The sequence below is a fragment of the Pygocentrus nattereri genome, chromosome 26 (genome assembly GCF_015220715.1).
Source record: "Pygocentrus nattereri isolate fPygNat1 chromosome 26, fPygNat1.pri, whole genome shotgun sequence".
Classification (NCBI taxonomy): Eukaryota; Metazoa; Chordata; class Actinopteri; order Characiformes; family Serrasalmidae; genus Pygocentrus; species Pygocentrus nattereri.
In genome coordinates, this window is record NC_051236.1 from 218,003 (window position 1) to 243,488 (window position 25,486).

The 25,486-nt window shown below is 40.3% G+C and overlaps 1 protein-coding gene across 1 annotated transcript in view; it reads right to left on the minus strand.

Annotated features, from left to right (window-relative positions):
- Window positions 1-2,353: 2,353 nt before the first annotated feature.
- The window catches only part of uba7 (ubiquitin-like modifier activating enzyme 7), a 97,428-nt gene continuing 74,295 nt past the window's right edge, over window positions 2,354-25,486 (minus strand). Inside the window, exons 22-24 of the mRNA XM_037534743.1 lie at window positions 8,606-8,707; window positions 7,075-7,166; window positions 2,354-2,731 (exon numbers count right to left, since the gene is read on the minus strand). Of these exons, the coding sequence (XP_037390640.1) occupies window positions 2,599-2,731; window positions 7,075-7,166; window positions 8,606-8,707 (327 nt within the window). The 3' untranslated portion in view covers window positions 2,354-2,598. The remainder of the gene's footprint in view (window positions 2,732-7,074; window positions 7,167-8,605; window positions 8,708-25,486) is intronic.

The window sequence follows — 25,486 nt, forward strand, 5'->3', positions numbered from 1 at the left end:
CCCCCCTCGCCCCGACACTCAGCCCTCAGTTTTTTGCACTCATGTCTAAGGGTAGTGTGTCCTGATTGTTGTTGAGATAGTGGGGTATGGCGAAGTGTTAGGGCTACATGGCCCTCCAAACGTTTTTCAGAGGCAAGAAGGCTGCGTGAGCGACCAAAGAACCCCACAAACGTATTTTCTCTGTTAAAAACTACAGTAACTGTCTCGTCATAGTTTAATGATGTTCTAATGTATGACGGTCCTTTTTTTCATAACAAGCATAAAATTGATAGTAGCGCTGATAGCTCAGTAGCTAGCTAAATTTCCCGTTCCATCTTAAACGGCTGAGGTGCCAGGATGTAACTGCTGCTCCATTTAAGGTGAAACGGGAAAATTCAAACAAGAATCTGGTGAACATCTGACTTCAGCTTCATTTTACCGAAGAATGAGGAGTGGGTTTGAGGGCACATGATGCCCTAAATGTAACTAAAGCCCAGCAGTGAGGAGCTGAACTTTCCCCTCCTCTGCTGTCCCTGCAGACGGGCAGGGTCGCCTACAGAGCGGCGCTAGTAGCTGTTAATGAAGTGATGCTCTTTTATTAGAGGGGCTCATTTTGTAGGAGAAGATTTCTACCACTGCCCTGTAGCTCAGTAACAAGGAGCAAGGAGAGACTTGAAAACAAAGGGTAGGGGTCAAAATAAGAAATGGATTGGGCCAAAGTCTGAATTTGAAGACATCTACTGAACCTCCAAACATATCTGAGTAATAATGCCTGGATGAGCAGCCGTCTCGAGAACTACACTCTTTAAAATACAGGTACCAAAAAGGGTCGTTTGATGCAGCACCACAGAAGAACCACTTCTGCTTCTCTAAAGAACTCAAACTATTCAATGTTCTGTGGCATCACTTCAAAGAACCCTTTTGGCACCTTTACATTTAAGAGTACTCCAACTTTCAGGCCAATTTTCTACTGTAACACCACCAACAACCTTGAAGTCTTCATCCCCTAAAATGCTGTAATATACACGGCTACCACAGCCCCTTCTTACTTCTGTGATCAGTTATGCATTTTTTAAAAGGAGAATTCCACAGATTTTTCTACATTTCTGCATAATAGTCATCAAGATATAAAGTCATTGACTGGTTTGATGGGAAATTATCTGCTCTAGAGAAACTGACTAACTCAGAATTGTTCATAGTGGAGGTGATGGGAACCAGACGGCTGAATGCTTATAAAACCTCTCACAGAAAGTTATTACAAGAAACAGTTATGAATATGCTGCCTGATGCCGGACACATTTCTATAATAGTATTTGAGAATATTTTGGCTTAAAACATATTTTTAAAAGACCTCTGCATGAAATTACTATTTTAAACTATTTTACCAGAAACATTACGTAAAAACCCATTACTGGTGGTTTTGGATAGTAAATAAGATGGCTATACTTGTGGTGTAGACCCCTGGTTGCTTTCACCACTACTGTAAAGAAATCTGAGTAGATAAGTTTCTCTACAAGGAACCACTTCACATCAAATCATTCTGAATGACTTCATCTTATTGACTAAATTGTGCAGCAAGTTATAATTGTGACATTTTGTTTTAATGGACTGCAAATGTGCACAATATACACTGTCTATAACTCTATATATTGCACATACTTTATATATTATACAGCTTAACCTCTAATCATATGTAAGATACACTGCATGTATTTGAACACTAATTTGTTTCTTGTGTATTTTATATATCACTGCTGTTGGACCAAAACCTTGTAACTTTACAGGAGAAGGAAAAAACCTACTCTACTTTTAATGTTGGTCAAAGGAACCAGAATGTTTTACAGTCCATTCTGGGTAATTTCTTTTGGTCCATTCGTCACAAATTTCACACACAATGTAATGAACAGGAGGCCTTTTCAAATTATGTCAAAAACAGAAAAACGACAAAAATGGAGATACGAGGTTTTGTCCCGACAGCAGCGATATATTATTAGATTTTCATTGGAAATTAAGCTGATATCTGCATCAAGAGAAGTTTCTGGTGTGTGGCAGTTAAAAAAAAGCTGTAAGGCAATTTCCAGCCAGCCTCAATAGAGGGTCTAACAAAAGGTTTCAATTCTCAATATATTATGCAAAAATACAACATGCGTGCCCCAACAATGGACAAAGTGAATAAAAAGGCTCTGAATAAAATGGATTAGACAGGTTTAGGGTCCATGTCAAGCGATCTGCATTGTCTTTCCAATGTCTCAGTGTGGCAGACTGACAGAGGCGTGTGTCCAGGGCTGCATAACAAAGGCTGGGCTGAATGGCTCCAAGGCAGCTCTGATAGTGTCAGTGTGTGCTGTTGGTCAGTCAATACATTTACACATCATTACATTAAAAATCACTTTATTTAGTTTTTAATGGGAAAAACAGTGAGTGAGATGATTGACAGGATCCAGTAAAACCTCCCTCTGTAAACATTTATCTTGATTCATTTCATTAAGACAAAGGAATTCTAGAGTTCAGTGATTGAAGCGTGGCATTAGATTAAAGAGACCGGTATTCATATTTAGTTTCATTAGTACAATATCAAACAAATCACTGCTAAAAATCACTGGCTGTATCTTCATCACCTCATCTGAAGAGGTATCTGATTGGTGGGACCCTCTCACAGTCCTCATCTTCGGCGAAGGAGGGAATGATCTCCAGCATCTGCTGTTGAGCTGGAAGCTCTGTTTTAGTGACCACCCTGACCAAATCTGACACTCTGGGGGGAAAAAAAAAGAACATGATTTCAGTCACACCTTATTTTGATGATCACCTACAGCACTGCATCTGCAGATGTCCAGGTTGTTCACAAACTCTCTGCTGATTGTTAATATCAGGTTATTATATTTCTGTCAATTTCAACCGTTAAGATGGTGAAAGTCATTCACAGTGGTTTGATATGAAAGGCTCTAGTGATTCAGAACTGCTCACAGTTGTGGTGATAGGAACCAGATGTCTGAAGAGTTTTAATGCCTCTAGGAAGAGTTCATTACATTAAATAGTTAGACATGTTTCCTGATGCCTGAAATACTGTTTTACAAGGATTTTAGGCCAAAACATTAAATTCAAAACTATTGTAAAACCACATTGTAAGAGAAAATAGACCCTAAATCTGAGTTTGTGAGTTTCTCTTAGTTTACACAACTTTGATAACATGTCACACTGATAACATTACACAGAAATTTTGAAAAATTGGTGGAATTCTCCTTTTAGAGTCAACCAATGGGGAAGCTCTGTGGAAAGTGCACATTCTAATTTAAATCAGTGTGTGTAGGTCTGTAAGTGTTAGTGTTGATTATAATTTGAGTCATTTGAATGGAAAGTAACTGATGTGTGTATTCGTGTTTTGGGAAAGAATTTTTTTTTGACATTTAAAAAAAGTAAAATAAAAAATGAAAACAGAAGTGCAGACTAGACCCTGTTCATCCAGTTTACAGTCACTGCAGAAGTCGAGGTGCCTCTGCTCATGTTTTTTTTTTAAGAAGTGAACACACTCTAGAGAACACACTTCAGCACAGTTTTAATACACAATTGTTGTTTATTTACCAAGTTTATTATATTGGGGGGGAAATAAAACATAAAATATTGCCTGTGCTAAAGCAATGCCACATTTTATGTTTTATCCAATATGTTAAACTTGGAAAATAAGAAATTGTGCAGTCACTCAGAAAATCAACAGAACATAAATTTAGGGGTGTTCACATTTTTGCATATTAATGTAAATGTAATTCACTGTATAGCTAACCATGCAACTAATGAACTGTAAGTGTATAGAAGTAGAATAACAAAACAGTAATAACTCTGGACTTTAAAGATTATGGCTAAGACCTCGAGTGAGTGTTCTAGAGAAAAGTTCATGTACAGCTGAATATTGCAGATATTTACACATGTAAAAATCCCCAGATTATAACATCTGCAGGCCTAGTACTCTAAACAAATGGACTACAATGCAAACCAGCCGCGTTATTCTGACGTCACAGAATTGTGCAGTAGAAGTCTGGACCTGCACGTCCTCGGTCGTGTAGTCAGCATCTACAAAGCATTCCTCCTCAAACAAAGTGTAACCATCATTTCTTTTAGACGAAACGTAATGCTGATGCCCCTCAGACGCCCCAGTAAACCGCTCTCAGCGCACACAGTGATGGCCAATATTCAGCTGTCCTGGTGTGGGGGAGCATGTAAACTCCAGATCAGAGAGGAAGAGGGAGTCACAGCTATGCCAGGAAAACAGTGAGGAAATCTGTTATGTTGCTAATTTTCCATTCAGAGTTTCCTGTTCATGCTCCAAGCTCGGGGCGAGCCATTCGGATGGTCTGGTCCAACCACATGAAGCCCTCAGAGGTTTTCTGGCCTGGATGAGTTGCTATAGCGGCTTCGCTTTACTGTTGGGCCGACACTTTCCTACGCTTTCGCACAAGACTGTAAACTAGCAGAATGGATGCAGTATGGGACACAGCACCTGGCACCAGGCTCTAAACTAAGACCTGCTCGTCCTCAGAGAAATACTAGCAGACCTCCGAACAGGAAAGAGCCCCCGACAGGAGCCAGAGCGTCTTTCAACAGGTGCACAGATGTGGTGTTTTGGCTACGACGGGAGATAATCAAGCTGCTCCAACAGATCCGCTAAGCCATGCACAGTCCCTAAGGCAGCTTGTTAGCGCTGCATTATCCCAAACATAAACATGAATAATAGTGAGAGACAAACACTGCACAAAAGCTTGGACACCTTGCCTTCCTTTCAGATGAATATTTAATTTCTATATTACTTTTCAAGTAAGAAAAAATAATAAGAAAGAATAATATTTTGTTAAAGCTGCACTGTGTTAGCCTGGGGATTTACCGTAAGCTATTTGCTGATACTTTGGGTATATACTTGCTCCGACTTGCAGCTTCATGTTCCTCCAAGTATCTTCCTTAGTATGTGGAGTAGTTTTTGGCTGAATAAAGATTTGACCAGGTTATTTTCCAACCTACTGCACGTTTTAACCCTGGTGTGGTGTTCAGGTCTGTGGGACTCATTGTCAATGTTTACCAAAAAGAAAAATGATGTGGTTTATCATCATTTCCTCAGAGAGAGAGGGTGGACAACATGGACAGGCTGCTGACTGGCTACAGCTGCTAAAAGAAAACCCTACGCTGGACCCTTGTGATATTTTAAACATCTGGTATTTTTACATAAATTGTTATGGCTGCACTGATTTAACAGCCAATAATGTGGTGGGTCCAGAAGACCACTGAGTAACAAACACACCAACACCACACAAGACATTTTGGTAACACAAGGGTTAACCTGAGACTGACTTTCCCCCGAAACCAAACCTGTGCCATCTTTAATATAAGTTACTGCAAACTGACAAACAAAACACGCTAATTTTTCATTACATTATTTTCAAAAGCAATTTGAACTTTTGATGGGCAGTCAATGCATGTGAGAGAGGATGAGTAACACATTGCAGTACATGGTTCTTAAACAGAGCACCTGCTCCGAATGTGTGGTGGCAGTAGAAGAGGCATAATGGCTGATGCGTTATGGCAGATTCTGACTCATATGCACTCAGCAGGGTTAGATTACAGAGTCTCCACAGACAAGACACCTCTTCATGTCTCCTAGTCTAGTGGCATGAATCTATAAAGCCTATCAGTTTTAATTTATCTTAACCTCATGACAGAACTTTTCAGAAGGAAAAAACATTCTCAGCTTTGAATGCTGGGTAATGGAAGATATTTTTGTAGGATTTCTGCGTTTCTAGTGCCCTTCAACATAAAGCACAGCAGGCATGTAAAAAAAAAAAGAGCCAAAAATGGAAATACAAGTTTTTGTATTGTGTAAAAAGGGAAATTATTATTATTATTATTATTTATTTTTAAGATTTCTATGTAGCTCAATTGTTGAGATGTAAAAGTAATTCAGGGTGGTTTGATATGAAATGGTTCATTGTAGAGAAACCTATAAACTCTAGAGTCGGTATACAGATTTCTTTACAGTGGTGCTGATAGGAACCAGGGATCACAATGTCTACAACACAAATATAACCATTTTGTTTACTATTCAAAGCTCCAGTGAACCTACACGTCTTTGGAATTTTTATATGTACAACCTCACTTCTAAAAAAGAGTCCAAACTTTTTTGGTAATAGAGTTGAAATACTGATTATGATAATAATTTTAACAGTTTTATTTGGGAACTGTTCGCCAATTAACTCCTTTTATGCAGCTTTCTATGAAGAGTAGCTTTAAAAAATGTTTTAGGCCAAAACTAAATGAATCCCTCATCAGTACCTCAAGTAATAACTTTCTCTAGAACAGAGCATTTCACACCAAGCCACTTCATTTACATCTTAACCATTTAATTACACAGACATAAAAATGTGGAATTCACCTTTAATGCACATTAACAAAAGTAAGCAGCACAACTTCCAACACAGCGGCACTTCTCTTTGCATCAGACACAGTATTTTTTTCATCTACCCAATCAAATAAGTGGGGCAGTCGTGGGCTGGAGGTTAGGGAACCAGCCCTGTGACCGGAAGGTTGACAGTCCATGACTGAAGTGCCCTTGAGCAAGGCACCTAACCCCCAATTGCTCCCCGGGCGCCATGGATAGGGCTGCCCACCGCTCCGGGTGTTCACTGCCCCCTAGTGTGTGTTCAGTAGTGTGCATATATGTGGGTGTTTCACTGCCCGGTTCGGTTAAATGCAGAGGTCTAATTTCACAGTGTGCAGACACAGTTGGCTGATGTTCAAATCAGTGAACAGTCACTCACTCGGTTTCTATTTCTGATCTTGTACTTCCTCCAAAAAAAAAAAAAAAGGATCAGCAATTTGAATAAAGCAGGTCCAGATATCTCCAGTATGTGGACTGCAGACTGCTTCATCTAATTTACAAAAGAAACTGAAAACTGTCTTATGGCCTTCTTGGCCTGCACCTACCACATACTTTATGGTGCGTGATTACAACCTCCTTTACTTAATTATGACCTCCGAAACCCCCATAATCCAGACTGTATTTAAGAGAAAATAACATTGTCTTGCAGCATAAGAGTGGTTTACAGAAAAACTCACCTCTGTTTGAGTCGATCTGCGTGATCACAGTAATCAGCGTACAGCACTGCAGGCCCGTAGTACAGACCAGTGACCGTCAGGCTGTGGTGGTCCTGAAAATCAAACAACACTCACAGATCTTTCAACAGAATTACGTCGGATCATTTTCCCATTACACATGACCCTTGCTGAAATAACAATAACACATATAACAATAACATGTATATTACACACACCTACACGGCCAAAAGTATTGAGACACACCTCTTAATCATTGAATTCAGGCATTTAACTCAAGATCAAGCACCTGACCTTGCAGTCTGCCTTTACATACATTAATTCTAAAGTGCTCACTGAATTAGAGCGTGGTGCTGTAATAGGACAAAACTTCTGCAACAAACTCCAGAGACCACAGTCAATTGTGTGGGGTATTATTGAAAAGTGGAAGTGTTTACCACAGCAACTCAGCCACGAAATGTCGGACCACAGGGCGGGTCGCAGAGTGCTGAGGAGCATAGAGCATAAAATTCACCAACACTCTGCTGACCAATAGCTGCAGAGTTCAAACCTCATCTGCATCAACATCAGCACAAAAACTGAGCACCGACAGCTTCGTGGCAGGGTTTCCATGGCCGAGCAGCTGCATACAAACACATCCTGTGCAGTGATGAATCACGCTCCTCTATCTGCCAGTCTGATGGATGAGTCTGGGCTTGGCGAATGCCAGTAGAACGTCACTGCATTGTGCCAACTGTAAAGTTTGGTGGAGGAGGGATAATGCTATGGAGTTGCTTTCAGGGGTTGGCCTAGAACCCTTAGTTCCAGTGAAGGGAAATCTTAATGCTTCAGCAGACCCAGAATTTTTGGAAAATTCTATGCTTCCAACTATGTGGGAAGAGTTTAGTGAAGGCACTTTCCAGCTTGACCAAGCCCCAGTACACAAAGCAAGCCCCATAAAGGCCTGGCTGGGTAAGTTTGGTGTGGCCCTCACAGAGCCCTGACCTCAGCCCCATCCAACACCTTTGGGATGAACTAGAAAGAACTTTGAAAGGCAGGCCCTCTTGTCCAACATCTGTGTCTGACCTCACAAATGCTCTTGTGAATGAGGGCAAAAATTTCCACAGACACTACAAAATCTTGTAGGAAGCTTCCCAGAACAGTGGAAGTGGTTATAGCTGCAAAGGGGGACCAACTCCATATTAACGCTTATGGATTTAGAATGGGATGTTGAAAGCTACTGTAGGTGTCCCAATACTTTTGTCCATATAATGCATAATATATTACCAAAACATATGTGATGTGACCCCATGCCTTGACTGTATACCCTGTATTAAAATGAAAGTGGGGTGTGTTTAAAGGTATAGCTGAGGAGGAAGACGAGGGTCACTGGGGAAGTTGGGGGTCTGATTGAGGGAAGTAGAGAGAGGAAGGAAACAGGCTTTGGCAGCGTCTGTATGAAGAGTGGGCTTTGGGGCGTGATATTCATTTTGAAGAGATAGGTCGGGGGGTGGGGTGGGGAGGGTTGCAGTGTAGCTGGAAGTTTTGGTTTAACCTTGATGTGTTTCAGCAGCTCCTCCACTGTCATTTCCTCTCGGCCGTCTTCTCTACCCCGCACCAGAAACTCGTCCCAGAGGGAGAACTGCTTACCCGCAACCTGCCGACAGACACAACACACCAGCTCTCAGCACACACTCACTACAGCCGGAGGAGCTGCTTAAACAGCAGGTTACTCGGGTTCTGTAGGAGCAGTACAACCTCTATAATAATATAGTATGGACTGTACACTGTCTGAGAAAAAACTTTCATTACATCTGGGGAAGGAGAGAGATAGTAATGTGTGGCATAGAGAGAAAGACAAAGAAAAAGAAGGAAAAGGAGGGAGTGAGAGAGAAAGAAAGAAGGAAAGGAGAGAGAGAAGAGAGAGGAGAGAAAGAGAGAGCAGGCAAGAGAGAGAGAGGGAGGAGGGAGAGGGAGAGAGAGGAGGAAGAGGGAGAGAGAGAGAGATAAAGAGAGGAGGGGGAGAGAGACAGAGAGAGAGGGAGATAAAGAGAGAGAGAGAGATAAAGAGAGAAAGAGAGAGAGGAGCAGGAGAAAGAAAGAGTGGGCAAGAGAGAGAAGAGGGAGAGAGAGAGAGAAGAGAGAGAGAGAGAGAGAGAGAAAGAGAAGAGAGAGAAAGAGAGACAGAGAAGAGGGAGAGAGAGAGAGAGAGAGAGAGAGAGAGAGAGAGAGAGAGAGAGAGAGAGAAGAGGGGGAGAGAGAGAGAAGAGAGAGAGAGAGAGAGAGAGAGAGAGAGAGAAGAGGGAGAGAGAGAGAGAGAGAGAGAGAGAGAGAGAGAAAGAGAAGAGAGAGAAAGAGAGAGAGAGAAGAGGGAGAGAGAGAGAGAGAGAGAGAAGAGGGGGAGAGAGAGAGAAGAGGGGGAGAGAGAGAGAAGAGAGAGAGAGAGAGAGAGAGAGAGAGAGAAGAGGGAGAGAGAGAGAGAAAGAGCAAGAGAAGAGAAAGAGAGAGAGAGAGAGGGGGAGAGAGAGAGAGAGAGAGAGAGAGAGAGAGAGAGAGAGAGAGAGAGTGAGAGAGAGAGAGAGAGAGAGAGAGAAGAGAGAGAAAGAGAGAGAGAGAGCAAGAAAGAGAAGAGAAAGAGAAGAGAGAGAGAGAGAGAGAGAGAGAAGAGGGAGAGAGAGAGAGAGAGAGAGAGAGAGAAAGAGAAGAGGGGGAGAGAGAGAGAAGAGAGAGAGAGAGAGAGAGAGAGAGAAGAGAGAGAGAGAGAGAGAGAGAGAGAGAGAGAGAAAGAGAAGAGAGAGAAAGAGAGAGAGAGAAGAGGGAGAGAGAGAGAGAGAGAGAGAAGAGGGGGAGAGAGAGAGAAGAGGGGGAGAGAGAGAGAAGAGAGAGAGAGAGAGAGAGAGAGAGAGAGAAGAGGGAGAGAGAGAGAGAAAGAGCAAGAGAAGAGAAAGAGAGAGAGAGAGAGAGGGGGGGGGAGAGAGAGAGAGAGAGAGAGAGAGAGAGAGAGAGAGAGTGAGAGAGAGAGAGAGAGAGAGAGAAGAGAGAGAAAGAGAGAGAGAGAAGAGGGAGAGAGAGAGAAGAGAGAGAGAGAAGAGAGAGAGAGAGAGAAGAGGGAGAGAGAGAGAGAAAGAGCAAGAAAGAGAAGAGAAAGAGAAGAGAGAGAGAGGGGGGGGGAGAGAGAGAGAGAGAGAGAGAGAGAGAGAGAGAGAGAGAGAGAGAGAGAGAGAGAGAGAGAGAAGAGAGAGAAAGAGAGAGAGAGAAGAGGGAGAGAGAGAGAGAGAGAGAGAGAGAGAGAGAGAGAGAAAGAGAAGAGAGAGAGAGAGAGAGAGAGAGAAAAGAGAGAGAGAGAGAGAGAGAGAGAGAGAGAGAGTGAGAGTATCACATTTACACTGTTAAAATGATGAATGTTCATCCACATCTGGAGATCAGAGGTCATGTCCTAAGGGAGCTATAATATTAAACGTGAGGCAGTGAAAATCAGTAAATGAGCTCTGATTACTGAGTGATCGTGGAGGCTCAGTAATGAATGATCTCTGTGGACGTTTCCTAAAGAAACTCCCACTGGACGCCAACAGTCCCTAAACAAACTATAGAGCTACTACAGAAAACACACCTGCAGCTCACGGCCTCTGAGGATCTCGACACGTTTCAGACGTTAATGTTTTAATCATTACGTCACCTCAGTGCACACCTGACTGGACGCCTGAGACCTGAGGTGAAGTTGAAGGTGTTTTGAGAATAACAGTTTGAGGAGGTCGAGCATTATGACAATATTTATTGTTATTGTGACAAATTACGCCACAATGTGTCACAATATTATAATAAGTTAAGTGATCTTTTAATCCCACAAACAGGGAAATTCCACCTCCGCATTTAACCCATCCATGAAGTGAAACACCACAAACACACTAGTGAATACACACACACTAGGGGGCAGTGAGCACACTTGCCCGGAGCGGTGGGCAGCCCTATCCACGGCGCCCAGGAAACAGTTGGGGGTTAGGTGTCTTGCTCAAGGGCACTTCAGTCATGGACTGTCGGAGCTGGGGATCGAACTTACGGTCACAGGGCCAGGTCCCTAACCTCCAGCCCACGACTGCCCCCATATATTAATCAATATTGTCAGTACTTAAAGAGCACTGACCAACTGCATGATTCATTATAAAGAGATCATAATTAGTCCTATTTAACTGGATGTAGTGCAATACAGTGGCTGCTGCTCTGTCCGTCTATAGATTAAATGCCAGGAATGCATCTGGAACATTCTTGAGCTGCACTGGTGCTGTATTTGAAAGTGTGTCTGAATTTGGCTGCTGGTGTGGAACGAATCATTAAACATGCGGTGCTTGTGCCCAGTTCCACAGGACGAGTGATTCTGGCAGCTGCTCGTCAGTCCAGCTCCACACATGTAAGAGACCATAAGGAATATTCAGGAAAGCCTCTGTGGAACAAAGTTCTGCTATTCAAAAGCCTAAAGGCAAAAAGGTTCAGGTCAAAAACGGCGTCTTTTGTTCATGTTCACACTTCTGAAAATGAAAATATATTTTAAAGCATTTTGGAACCAAAATTTTCAGATATTTTCTACCTGTAAAAAGATGTTTTTCCCACTCAACACCTTCCATGGCCAGGGATCACCAGCAGACCCAAAGTTTTATTACATACTATAAGCTAAGAACAGCTCAGCCAGTTTGCACTGAAGTCACGTAGTCACTGAATAATGAGCCTTAGGGTGCAATAAGTCTGAGATTAAAGGGGTTAAACAACTAACATGTTACATTTCTGGAATAAACTCAGTGTAGTGCAGCACGCACAGTTCTGTGTGGGGGTCTGTCGGACCGATTTTTAATGAAAAATGTGACTTATTATTTCAACCTCAGATTTCTTGGCTTCACTTTCTGTGAATATATAACACATTTTCAGTGACTCCACACTGCTCACCCCCCACACCCTTATATTACACATCTGGTGTTGGGCTGAACCCACAGGGAATAAAAGTGTGGAGGTGCTTCACTCTGTTCTCCTTCTACATGGCCTGCTGTTAGTGGGGGGGGGGGGTGAACAACATGGACAGGCTGCTGACTGGCTACAGCTGCTAAAGGAGAACCCTACAGACCCCTGCGTCCACCAGACCACTGAGTAGCAAACACATTAACACCACACGACATTTTGGCCCTCACACATTGTAAATCAAGATGTAATCTTTCTTAATTTAACGACCAAGATGGCGGCACGTGAACAACGCGAGGCTCAGCGTCTCTCCAGAATCTGCTTTTTAACGGTTTTCTATCTACTTTTGACTGGACTATTTATCTCGAATTGCTTGGCGTTGCTGTTCTACAGCAGACAGGAGCTTCTGGACATCAATACTCAAACCTCCGACAGTTTTATCGCCGATCTCCGACTCATTCCAGAGATCTCCAGGACACCGGAGGCTGGGCGGAAGTGCACGCAGACGGCAGCGAGAACGTAAACAAAGGCGAGGTAGGCGCGGAGGGCTACGAGCTAAGCTACGAGCTAAGCTACGAGCTTATACCACACCGGCTGCCCTTACCCAGCATTTTCCTCGCCAATGTCCGTTCTCTGGCTAACAAAGTGGACGAAATACGTCTCTGCATCACCAACGACAGACGGATTATGGCCCCTCATATTTATAACCTGTTCATTCTTGTTTATAACCTGTATAACCCCCTCCATGTTCATACCCCCTCATATTTTTTTAACCTGTATATACTATAGTTACTGTACATTGTAAGATATATATTTATATTTCTGCTAAGCACTTCTGGATGGATGCAAACTGCATTTCGTTGCTTTGTACCTGCAACATACGCAATGACAATAAAGTTGAATTCTATTCTATTCTATTCTATTCTATTAATCATGAAATAAGAATATTATTACAATACTTGCACAGTCTACATAGAAGAAGTATGACGACAATAAATATGAACTAATAAAATACAGGCACATATTCTTTTAATTTCTCAGAGATTATTAGGCCGTCTCTGAAGGCCCAGACTGATCCCCACTGGAGTAACTCGTGTACACTGAACATTCTCCATAGATAATTGAGAATTCTTCCGTTTCGAACGAGTGCACATATAAACAGGGCCAGAACAGACATCACTCTAAACGTCTCTCTAAGGATGAAGAAACTTTGTTCTGGGCTCTTTAGCCAAACCTTGGCAGAAGATCCTTTAATGTCTTTAGCAGTGGAACAAACACAAAAGCCTGTGTCACCTCCTCTCCAGCAAAACCTGAGGATGATCAGTGTTTCTCAACACCAGATTTGTTGTGGGTCAATCTCAGAGCGCACACACTGCGTCTCGTCTTACTGTGGCGCTCGGCCATCGACCGCAGTGTTGTCACCTGACACCTGTTCAGCTCAGACACGCTCATCTGTTATGCCAGCCCTGCCTGAGGGCCAAACAGCATGAAATAAAAGCACCAAAGTTGACCAAATGACCAAACCTGAGTGCCCTGACAAGATCACTAATCTGAAGACCCCAGACAAGCAAAGCAAAAAGGGAAGGGCTTGTTTTTTTGAGCCCAGGGGAAAACATTACATTAAAGACTGCAGTGCTGCTCAATTAACTGTGAAAGATGGAAATATACAGAAAAGAGTTCAGGATCCTTTATGTAGCCAAAAGTACTGTGATGTATGAATCATTTGATAATGTTAATATATGAATCAGCTATATAATTTATATAATACAGTGGCATATATATATATATATATATATATATATATATATATATATGAAGTGATCTATTTAAAGGACCCATATCATAGAAAACCTACAGCACAAACCTCAAAAATGTTCAGTCGTTGTTCATTTTTCAGGAGATAATTCTAAGATTACACAGAAGATAATCCACTTGCACAAGGAAGGGTAAGATATGTGAAAAAAACAACTGGAGTTAAAAAAAAAAATACTAAAGCTACAGAGAAAATGGGACTAGGACCAACAGAACAAGACATGGGAGACACCAAAACTGTCCCATCAGATAAACAGCTTAAAGCTTTGATCTCTGAGAGAGAGGAGAAGATCAAGCTGCTTCAGATCTGAAAACATCCACAGGTGTTTCTGTCCATCCTTCCACTGTGAGAAGACCACTCAGCGCTGTGGGTCTGAAAGGACGTGTAGCTGTTCAAGAAGAACCTTGCTGAGAAAAGGAGACGGACACATCAAACAAAGAAGCTGGACGATGGACTGGCCGCCCCAGAGTCCAGACCTCAGCACCACTGAGTGGGTTTGATTTACTTGGATTGTGAAGCAGTAAATGCTAAACCAACTTCTAAGAATAAACGTTGGCGGTGTGGAAAAATATCCCTGCAGATTTCTTTCAAACTGAAAGTGAGTCTCCTGAGAAGATGGACACAAAGGGAAAAATGTGCTTATATTTAGTCGTGGAGGATTCTGTGTAATGTTCTGTTTGGTTAAAAAATTGTTTTCTGCTTTTCTCCTAAACCCAAAAATCAAGATCTTGTTCTCTGCAGTTTTGACTGGAAATTAAATGAATAAAGTCAACGGTAGAATTCTGCACAGTTTAGGAGTTTTATCATCGTGTGGTCAGCAGAGCAGGAAGTTACACTGTACAATGAAATTCTTACTTTGCTGTTCCTCCATTCACAGAATATAATCTTAAGAGAATAAAAAAGAAAGGAATAACTAAAAACAACAGGAAAAAGTAAAAGTAAAATGTACAGTGCAAAGTTGAAATAAAATTAATGTTACATGTGTGTGTGTGCAAATATGTAGAGCAGCTGTTCATAAAGGGCATCAAGTAATAGATGTAAACAGTAAACAGTAAACAATATTGCTCTGCGCAGTAATAGATGTAAACAGTAAACAATATTGCTCTGCGCAGTAATAGATGTAAACAGTAAACAATAAACAATATTGCTCTGCGTAGTAATAGATGTAAACAGTAAACAATATTGCTCTGCGCAGTAATAGATGTAAACAGTAAACAGTAAACAATATTGCTCTGCGCAGTAATAGATGTAAACAGTAAACAATAAACAATATTGCTCTGCGTAGTAATAGATGTAAACAGTAAACAGTAAACAATATTGCTCTGCGCAGTAATAGATGTAAACAGTAAACAGTAAACAATATTGCTCTGCGCAGTAATAGATGTAAACAGTAAACAATAAACAATATTGCTCTGCGCAGTAATAGATGTAAACAGTAAACAATAAACAATATTGCTCTGCACAGTAATAGATGTAAACAGTAAACAATAAACAATATTGCTCTGCGCAGTAATAGATGTAAACAGTAAACAGTAAACAATATTGCTCTGCGCAGTAATAGATGTAAACAGTAAACAGTAAACAATATTTCTCTGCGCAGTAATAGATGTAAACAGTAAACAATAAACAATATTGCTCTGCGCAGTAATAGATGTAAACAGTAAACAATAAACAATATTGCTCTGTGCAGTAATAGATGTAAACAGTAAACAGTAAACAATATTGCTCTGCGCAGTAATAGATGTAAACAGTAAACAGTAAACAATATTGCTCTGCGCAGTAATAGATGTAAACAGTAAACAGTAAACAATATTGCTCTGCGCAGTAATAGATGTAAACAGTAAACAGTAAACAATATTGCTCTGCGTAGTAATAGATGTAAACAGTAAACAGTAAACAATATTGCTCTGCGCAGTAATAGATGTAAACAGTAAACAGTAAACAATATTGCTCTGCGCAGTAATAGATGTAAACAGTAAACAGTAAACAATATTGCTCTGCGCAGTAATAGATGTAAACAGTAAACAATAAACAACATTGCTCTGCGCAGTAATAGATGTAAACAGTAAACAATAAACAATATTGCTCTGCGCAGTAATAGATGTAAACAGTAAACAGTAAACAATATTGCTCTGCGCAGTAATAGATGTAAACAGTAAACAGTAAACAATATTGCTCTGCGCAGTAATAGATGTAAACAGTAAACAGTAAACAATATTGCTCTGCGCAGTAATAGATGTAAACAGTAAACAGTAAACAATATTGCTCTGCGCAGTAATAGATGTAAACAGTAAACAATAAACAATATTGCTCTGCGCAGTAATAGATGTAAACAGTAAACAGTAAACAATATTGCTCTGCGCAGTAATAGATGTAAACAGTAAACAGTAAACAATATTTCTCTGCGCAGTAATAGATGTAAACAGTAAACAGTAAACAATATTGCTCTGCGCAGTAATAGATGTAAACAGTAAACAATATTGCTCTGCGCAGTAATAGATGTAAACAGTAAACAGTAAACAATATTGCTCTGCGCAGTAATAGATGTAAACAGTAAACAGTAAACAATATTGCTCTGCGTAGTAATAGATGTAAACAGTAAACAGTAAACAATATTGCTCTGCGCAGTAATAGATGTAAACAGTAAACAGTAAACAATATTGCTCTGCGCAGTAATAGATGTAAACAGTAAACAATAAACAATATTGCTCTGCGCAGTAATAGATGTAAACAGTAAACAATAAACAACATTGCTCTGCGCAGTAATAGATGTAAACAGTAAACAATAAACAATATTGCTCTGCGCAGTAATAGATGTAAACAGTAAACAGTAAACAATATTGCTCTGCGCAGTAATAGATGTAAACAGTAAACAGTAAACAATATTGCTCTGCGCAGTAATAGATGTAAACAGTAAACAGTAAACAATATTGCTCTGCGCAGTAATAGATGTAAACAGTAAACAATAAACAATATTGCTCTGCGCAGTAATAGATGTAAACAGTAAACAGTAAACAATATTGCTCTGCGCAGTAATAGATGTAAACAGTAAACAATAAACAATATTGCTCTGCGCAGTAATAGATGTAAACAGTAAACAATAAACAATATTGCTCTGCGCAGTAATAGATGTAAACAGTAAACAATATTGCTCTGCGCAGTAATAGATGTAAACAGTAAACAGTAAACAATATTGCTCTGCGCAGTAATAGATGTAAACAGTAAACAGTAAACAATATTGCTCTGCGCAGTAATAGATGTAAACAGTAAACAGTAAACAATATTGCTCTGCGCAGTAATAGATGTAAACAGTAAACAGTAAACAATATTGCTCTGCGCAGTAATAGATGTAAACAGTAAACAGTAAACAATATTGCTCTGCGCAGTAATAGATGTAAACAGTAAACAGTAAACAATATTGCTCTGCGCAGTAATAGATGTAAACAGTAAACAATAAACAATATTGCTCTGCGCAGTAATAGATGTAAACAGTAAACAGTAAACAATATTGCTCTGCGCAGTAATAGATGTAAACAGTAAACAGTAAACAATATTGCTCTGCGCAGTAATAGATGTAAACAGTAAACAGTAAACAATATTGCTCTGCGCAGTAATAGATGTAAACAGTAAACAGTAAACAATATTGCTCTGCGCAGTAATAGATGTAAACAGTAAACAATAAACAATATTGCTCTGCGCAGTAATAGATGTAAACAGTAAACAATATTGCTCTGCGCAGTAATAGATGTAAACAGTAAACAATATTGCTCTGCGCAGTAATAGATGTAAACAGTAAACAGTAAACAATATTGCTCTGCGCAGTAATAGATGTGAACAGTAAACAGTAAACAATATTGCTCTGCGCAGTAATAGATGTAAACAGTAAACAGTAAACAATATTGCTCTGCGCAGTAATAGATGTAAACAGTAAACAGTAAACAATATTGCTCTGCGCAGTAATAGATGTAAACAGTAAACAGTAAACAATATTGCTCTGCGCAGTAATAGATGTAAACAGTAAACAGTAAACAATATTGCTCTGCGCAGTAATAGATGTAAACAGTAAACAGTAAACAATATTGCTCTGCGCAGTAATAGATGTAAACAGTAAACAGTAAACAATATTGCTCTGCGCAGTAATAGATGTAAACAGTAAACAGTAAACAATATTGATCTGCGCAGTAATAGATGTAAACAGTAAACAGTAAACAATATTGCTCTGCGCAGTAATAGATGTAAACAGTAAACAGTAAACAATATTGCTCTGCGCAGTAATAGATGTAAACAGTAAACAGTAAACAATATTGCTCTGCGCAGTAATAGATGTAAACAGTAAACAGTAAACAATATTGCTCTGTGCAGTAATAGATGTAAACAGTAAACAGTAAACAATATTGCTCTGCGCAGTAATAGATGTAAACAGTAAACAGTAAACAATATTGCTCTGTGCAGTAATAGATGTAAACAGTAAACAATATTGCTCTGCGCAGTAATAGATGTAAACAGTAAACAGTAAACAATATTGCTCTGCGCAGTAATAGATGTAAACAGTACTGTTCTAACAGCAGCAGTGCAGTGTACTGTCATTTTTTAGATATAAAAAAGTTTGATGTCGTATATTTGATGTATGTGCTGTTAAAGCAAATGTTGCAGTAAACACAAACTTTCAAAATGTACCCTGACTCCTCGGTTCATGCAGGCTTTATATTCTAACTGGGTTGCAAAAACAGCTATGTATGTAATGTTTTTGTGATGTCATAGGAACCACTGCATTTACATCAATTCACATACAGAGCCTACAGCAGTGGTCTAAAGTCCTGGAGCCCTGGTCCTGGATTAGCTACCTTCCTGCAGAGCCCGGCTTCAACCACATTCTGCCATACCTGCTCCAGCCAATTAACCTCTTCCCAAGTCCAGCCAAGCAGCTGGACCAGATGTATGAGTTCAGTAAGGGGCGAGGCAGCTTACTGGACACAGGTTAGAACTAAACTCAGCATAAAGTTAGCTCTCCAGGACCAGAGTTGGAGACCACTGGCCTATAGCAGGTTTAGCTGAAGTAAAAGTAGTGTTTAAATCTGAAACAGTTTTTGAATGGGGCAACTATACAAGGCAGCCAATGAGAAGAGTGTGTTTACATATATCATTCATTCACATGTCATTCTGAAATAGCTGGTATTTTGTTGACCTCACAAATAAAATGTAGGATAGGGGCCCTTTAATGTAACACACAAACATGTACACCGATCAGGCGTAACATTCTGACCACCTCCTTGTTTCTACGCTCACTGTCCACTTTATCAGCTCCACTGACCGTATAGCTGCACTCTGTAGTTCTACAGTTACAGACTGTAGTCCATCTGTTTCTCTGATACTCTGTTACCCTGTTCTTCAGTGGTCAGGACCCCCATGGACCCTCACAGAGCAGGTACTGTTTGGGTGGTGGGTCATTCTCAGCACTGCAGTAACACTGAAGTGGTGGTGGTGTGTTAGTGTGTGTTGCGCTGGTCTGAGTGGATCAGACAGCAGTGCTGCTGGAGTTTTTAAACACATCAGTGTCACTGCTGGACGGAGAATAGTCCACCAACCAACAATAATAAGTGGACACAGTGTTTAAAAACTGCTGTGGCAGATCCACTTGTACCAGCGAGTAACCACATCAGTGTTACTGCAGTGCTGAGAACGATCCACCAACCAAATAGTCACCCAAATCTCGTGATATGAAAAATCTAACGGCATCCTCTTCCGGCGCCGCTGTGAGTGGCAGCCTTTCCAGTAGCTCTGTGTTTTGTGTAGTTTTTGCACTTTTTTCTTACTTTTCCTCCTTTCGGTTTGCTAAATTTCCTTCGGGATCAATAAGGTATCTATCTGTCTGTCTAAAATCTAAAATGTTATTCAGTATATTTGTACAATGGATTATGGTTTATAGTCAAAATTCCAATACAACATGCTGAAATGTCCATATATTTAAATATATTTTTGTCCTGTATGGGATATAATTTGTGGACATTCAGAGGACAAACACTTCTCTTGCAATGACGTGACCTTCCACAAAGTCCAACTTGAATGTGCTTCCACTGCCAAACTCAGATCACTCCACCTGCCCCCTCTGCAGTCCTGTGACCAGCATGTGTTTTTAATGATACACTCATTCTGAAATCAATCACAGCAGTTGTTGTGCTGTGGTTAGCAGAGCCTGCGCTGTGGTGTATGTATTCACTGGAATAGAAGTACTCCACCCATCCCACAATTCCAGGCCTGGGATTTTCTCTCACAGCTCATTCAGTGCATGTATAATCTCTGCATACATTCATAGTTTGTGAAGCTATGATGCAACTTTGCTCTCCGTTGCATGACCCTGATTCAATTTAAGAAGGTGCTGCTAATAAGACATAAAGCAACTGCTCTTGATTTGATCTTGGCCCATTTTGATGGTGCATCCCTAGTTAACATTAATTTTCCCTGCTTTCTTGAGAATGATGACATAACCAAAGCTCAGAAGACATTTTAGACGCAGATGAAGTCATTGCGTTGTGCTTAACATGAACATGCACATTAATGAACAAGGTCAAAATGAGGTCAGTTTGTCTTCAAATGTCCTGAATTCTCCCTCTGGGCCTATCCGTCAACATGATTCCCCAGAAATAGAATGATATCCTCTGTACTATTTATAATACTCGTACCCTCCCTCTGAACAGCCTACTTATTCCTGATTAGATCTAAACATTCCTAACTAGCTCCACCAGACACAATAAACTCTCCACACTGTAAACAAAATCAGATTCAGATCAGATTCGCTAGCGCTCTCCAGAAGGTGGTGTTCGGAAGCAGCAAGGCTGGGCCGTTTCCACACACCTCTCATGGAATGCTGCAGGACATTCGCAACCAATCAGAGTTGAGTATCACCAGCAGCATATGGGGATAAGTGATGTCAGCCCTATCCAGTCTACAGGGGTTTAAAAATAAGCAGGAACAGTGGAATCCTCTCAGTCTCTGGGAACCATTAAAACACTTCACCAGAAATCTTTCAGAAGCAGTTTTTGTCAATTTTCTCACCCTGTGTTCCACCTCTGAAGCCCTCAGTCACGGAGGTCCTGGTCCGTTTTTAGTTCTGCAGCAACAAAGGTGTCCAATACAGTGTCAGCTGACCTTGCGTTGACCCACTAAATCACGCTGTACTTCTGCTGAGATGTCAAATTATACATAAGAGGCAGGTTTGTGTGTGATGAAATCCATGATATGAGAAATTTTATGTGATGTAATTTATCACGGTGCCCCACCTCTAGGTTTGCACTAGGAAGCTTGCTGTATAGGAAGTGCACAAGCAAGTCTTCTTTATGTTATCCAAGGTTGGATGTAACAAAGTTCTTAGCCAAAGAAATATTAGCAAATTGAAACTGACCCCTTGAGATAAACACCTATGTATGTGGGTCATCAGTGATTCTCAAAAAGAGAAGCAGCAGATGAGAACGGAATCGAAAACGCGATCGTAGTGAGCAGCGGGATCCTTGGCATGTGCTCTACATGCAACATAATTACTGTACAACTTGAGTTACACAAAGAAATTCAAAAACAAGTTGCATGCAACACATTCAATTACTCCACCAGGTAGCCAAATTAGCAGCTCATCATTTTTGATACATTGTACAATTTCCATTATAATGTAATTCGTTATTTATTATATTTATTATAATAATGTTATAATGTACATATTTGCAACATTTTCTGATCTTTCTATAGGTTTTCCAATCAGAGAATCACCAGCAGCATATCATTTTTCTATATGTATGTATCTATCATTTTTCATATGTTCTATATGTAGTTGTAAATGTTTAATCTTTTGTGTATGTTTAAACAATTAAATATGTAAATATCCATTACAGTTATGTCTTATTCAGTTCACATAAGTTCATCAAGGAATGCATCTCAGTTTGCTCTTCTGTAATAATTTGGTATCACAAATTAATCTGACCTTTGTGTAAATTTTGGGGGCATCAATTAAGGAGAAAATGTAAATAGATCACATTCAAATGATGAGAACAGCAGGCTAACAACAAACAAATGGGAGCAGAACCAGCTGTTTAAACAGCTGCAAGCATTAGGTGGCTGATTAACACAGCTGGTTACAGAAACGTTAGCTTTGAGAAACAAATTGAAAAGCCACGAGTCAGAGTTGGAGCAACGGAGGGTGAGGGGGTGTGGGGTGGGTGAAATAAATCAATTAAAGCGTATCATTTGACATGATCACGTGATGCGTTATCAGTTAGCTGTTTGTGAAACTTTACAAAGTTGAGCAACTGTTGCGACTGAGTTTCAGGTGGCAAAGTTGCAGGAAAGTTTTACCATGTAAAGCCAGCCAAACACTCCAGTTATCACCCTCTTTAAAAATTTGAATTAGGTTTTTATAATAAATAATTAAACTTTTTAAAGTACATTTAGCAGCCGGTACGTTTATCCTTTTCCTTGTGTACTTCTGCCACCTCTGTAATCAGAACACAGAGGATGGGGAAGTTATGAAGGTTTGAGGTCGTCTTTTAAAATGGAGGGCAGCCAAAATTCTCATCTGTTGTGCACATACTGAATATCAGAGGCTGCACTGTGGCCAGAGCTTCCCTTCACTTCAGCATGTGACCCCACACAAGCCATGCCAGAATTGCTGGAACGTGAAGGAACGCACAACTGCTTGTTAGTGTTGTTCAGAGTATCTGACAAGTGTTTCAGAGCAGCCTTGGTTCATGTTACTATAGATTCATATGAACTAAAAAGCTTGATAGAGAATTTTCTTTCAAGTTTGACTTCTAGAGACAGCACAATGCCTCTTTCTCTGTTAGGATACCAATATTTATTTTAAAAAAATGACTAATCTCTAAAATGATCTACTTTTACTGGAAGCACTTCATATAAGATACGCATCTGAAAACAGGCCAACATGCTCATACTATTCAAATCACTCTACTACCCCAACAGGAAGAAATATACAGCTGGGTGATTCTATGATTGCCATGATGCCATTGAGTGCTACTGATATTGCATTTACAAATACCTGTTTTGAATGGTTAAAAGGAGGTTTACTAAGACTGACTTTACAATGTCAAGCTCAAATTTTAATGCAACTTAATGCAAGTTCCTTGAAACATACATGAAACTCAATTACATCTGAGCAGAATAATGCAAAGCGTCCTTCAATGGACAAGAAAATAAAGTGGAAGATGGTTTATTGGCCGACTCACAGCATGCAACTAAAGCCAACCGTAGATTCCATGTTTAAAATTGAAAGAGTTTTCAGAGTTAAATGGCACCAAATCAAAGAATCATCCAGCTAACATCTTGACATACCACAATGAGAGTCCGTGCTCTTTCATGCTAGATTTGTTACAGTACCAGATCACGTTCAATCTTTTACCCTCCATTATCTAATCCAGCCTTTCTGCTGATACTAGCCCAATACCGATACCTGGGATTGGATCGATGCCATTGCTATTGACGATTGACAGATCTAGAAGGAGGATGCTTGATTAGATAAAGTTTACATGGCATGATTTAAACCAAACAAAGACAGCTTGGTAGTGAGATTCAACAATCTAACAGTCAAGGGCAGTCGTGGGCTGGAGGTTAAGGAACCGGCCCTGTGACTGGAAGGTCGCTGGTTCGATCCCCAGAGCCGATGGTACATGACTGAAGTGCCCTTGAGCAAGACGCCTAACCCCCAACTGCTCCCGGGTGCTGCGGATTGTGCTGCCCACCGCTCCGGGCAAGTGTACTCACTGCCCCCTAGTGTGTGTGTGCTCACTAGTTTGTATGTGGTACTTCACTTCATGGATGGGTTAAATGCAGAGATTAAATTTCCCTGTTGTGGGATTAATAAGGATAATTTATTTATTTTAACTTTCTATCTTGTGTCTGATTTATTCTGAACATGATGGAAGTATAAAATGTATTTTAGGCCCAATGCAAACCTCTGTGGAACACCAAACAGCGTATTGGACTGCCCCAGATGTGTCAAATACAGTTCCATAATTTCCATAATAGCATTTCCATAACAAAACGCCCACCAGCGGTGATCGGAGAGATGCTGCATCGTGAAATGCAGTTAGAAAAAGTAGACGTCATTATTCTGAGCCATAGAACTTTCTGATGCTTCCAGATGCCGTTTAAATAAGCTAAGAAAAGTGAAAAGCACTGAAAAAACCTACTCGCAGTCTTTACAGCTCATTTACAGTTGATTTACCAGCACAAATCAAGCGCAGAAGTATTCATAAACCGGATACTAATCCAGTAATCTTATTCACACCCACAACTTCCTAGTTAATCTGAAAAAATAAAAAAAAGGACTTAAAAAAAAAAAGTCATCCTGTAAACTCTACAGGACTCCAAGCCTTGTCTAATCATTTCCATTCTCACTACAGCCAGACAACATCTTCCCTGTTAAACGCCGCATATTTCCAGTAGATTTCTGCACAGGAAGTGTGGGGCGGCTATTCGCTGGCCTGCCAGGAAACAAGATCTAAATGACAAGTGTAAACAGTGCACTAGGTGATTACTGGATTTCACAAATATGCACAGAAACTGACGGGAGTCTCTCAGCAATGCACCAAAACACAACAAAATGGAAAATGTATTTATTGGAAAGACGGCATGACGGACTTCATTCAATCAAAACGATCCAACTGCCTCCATAAGGCCAGAGTTTCTGACTGATAACCAACCAAAAATAGACCATTCAGGGAAAACCTGGACTTTGGAGCACAATGGTGGAGACTGAGGAGCTAAAGGCTACTATGCTGCAGTGTGGTCCTCAACACAATGACCTTAGCTCAGACAGGAAACCCCCTTTCGGAGGCTGCTGCATGATAAGTCCCCCTTCCTGTAGAAAAGTGGTCTTTACAGTGACGCTCGCTGACCTTTTAACAATACATTCATTTTCATAACCTTTTCAGCTGGAACTGTTTTAAACCAACTGTTAAACACAAACATGATACCTGAAAGAGCTCGCGACATCAAAGCTCTTAAAGGGGAACTCCACCAACATTTCAAAATTTCTGCATAACTAAATAGATAAGATGTAAACAAAGTCATTCACAGTGGCTTGATGTGAAAACCACTGATCATTCACAGTGGTGGTGATAGGAACCAGACGTCTCAAGTGTTTGAAGCCTCTAAAACCTCACAGAGGCTTATTGCATGAAATGTTTATGAATACACTGCCCAAAGCAGTGCTTGTGATAGGTTTTGGCCTAAAATGTATTTTTAAATCTGTTTATTTTAGATTTACCACTATTTTACCAGTCAATATTACATATAAACACTCAAGATGGGTAACTGGTGGTTTTGGATACTAAATAAAAGGGCTATATTTGTGTGGTAGACATTGTTACCCCTGGTTCCTGCTCTGAAATCAAACTACTCTGAATCCAGTTTACATCTCAACGTTCAAATTCATTTTGAAAAACTGGTGGAATTCCCCTTTGAAAGTATTTAGAAGCTGTACTGAGGCTTAGCACATGAAAGGTTTGCAGTGCTGATGCACTTTTCAGTGTTTAACCACTTTCACAAAAACCACTTGGTAATTTCAAAAGACGACTAACGCTAAGCCTACAGAGCAGTAGCCCTGTTTACATAAACAACGTTATTCAGGAAATGCATGGCTCTGGGCGACAGGAGGGAAGAAAAAAAGAACAATCC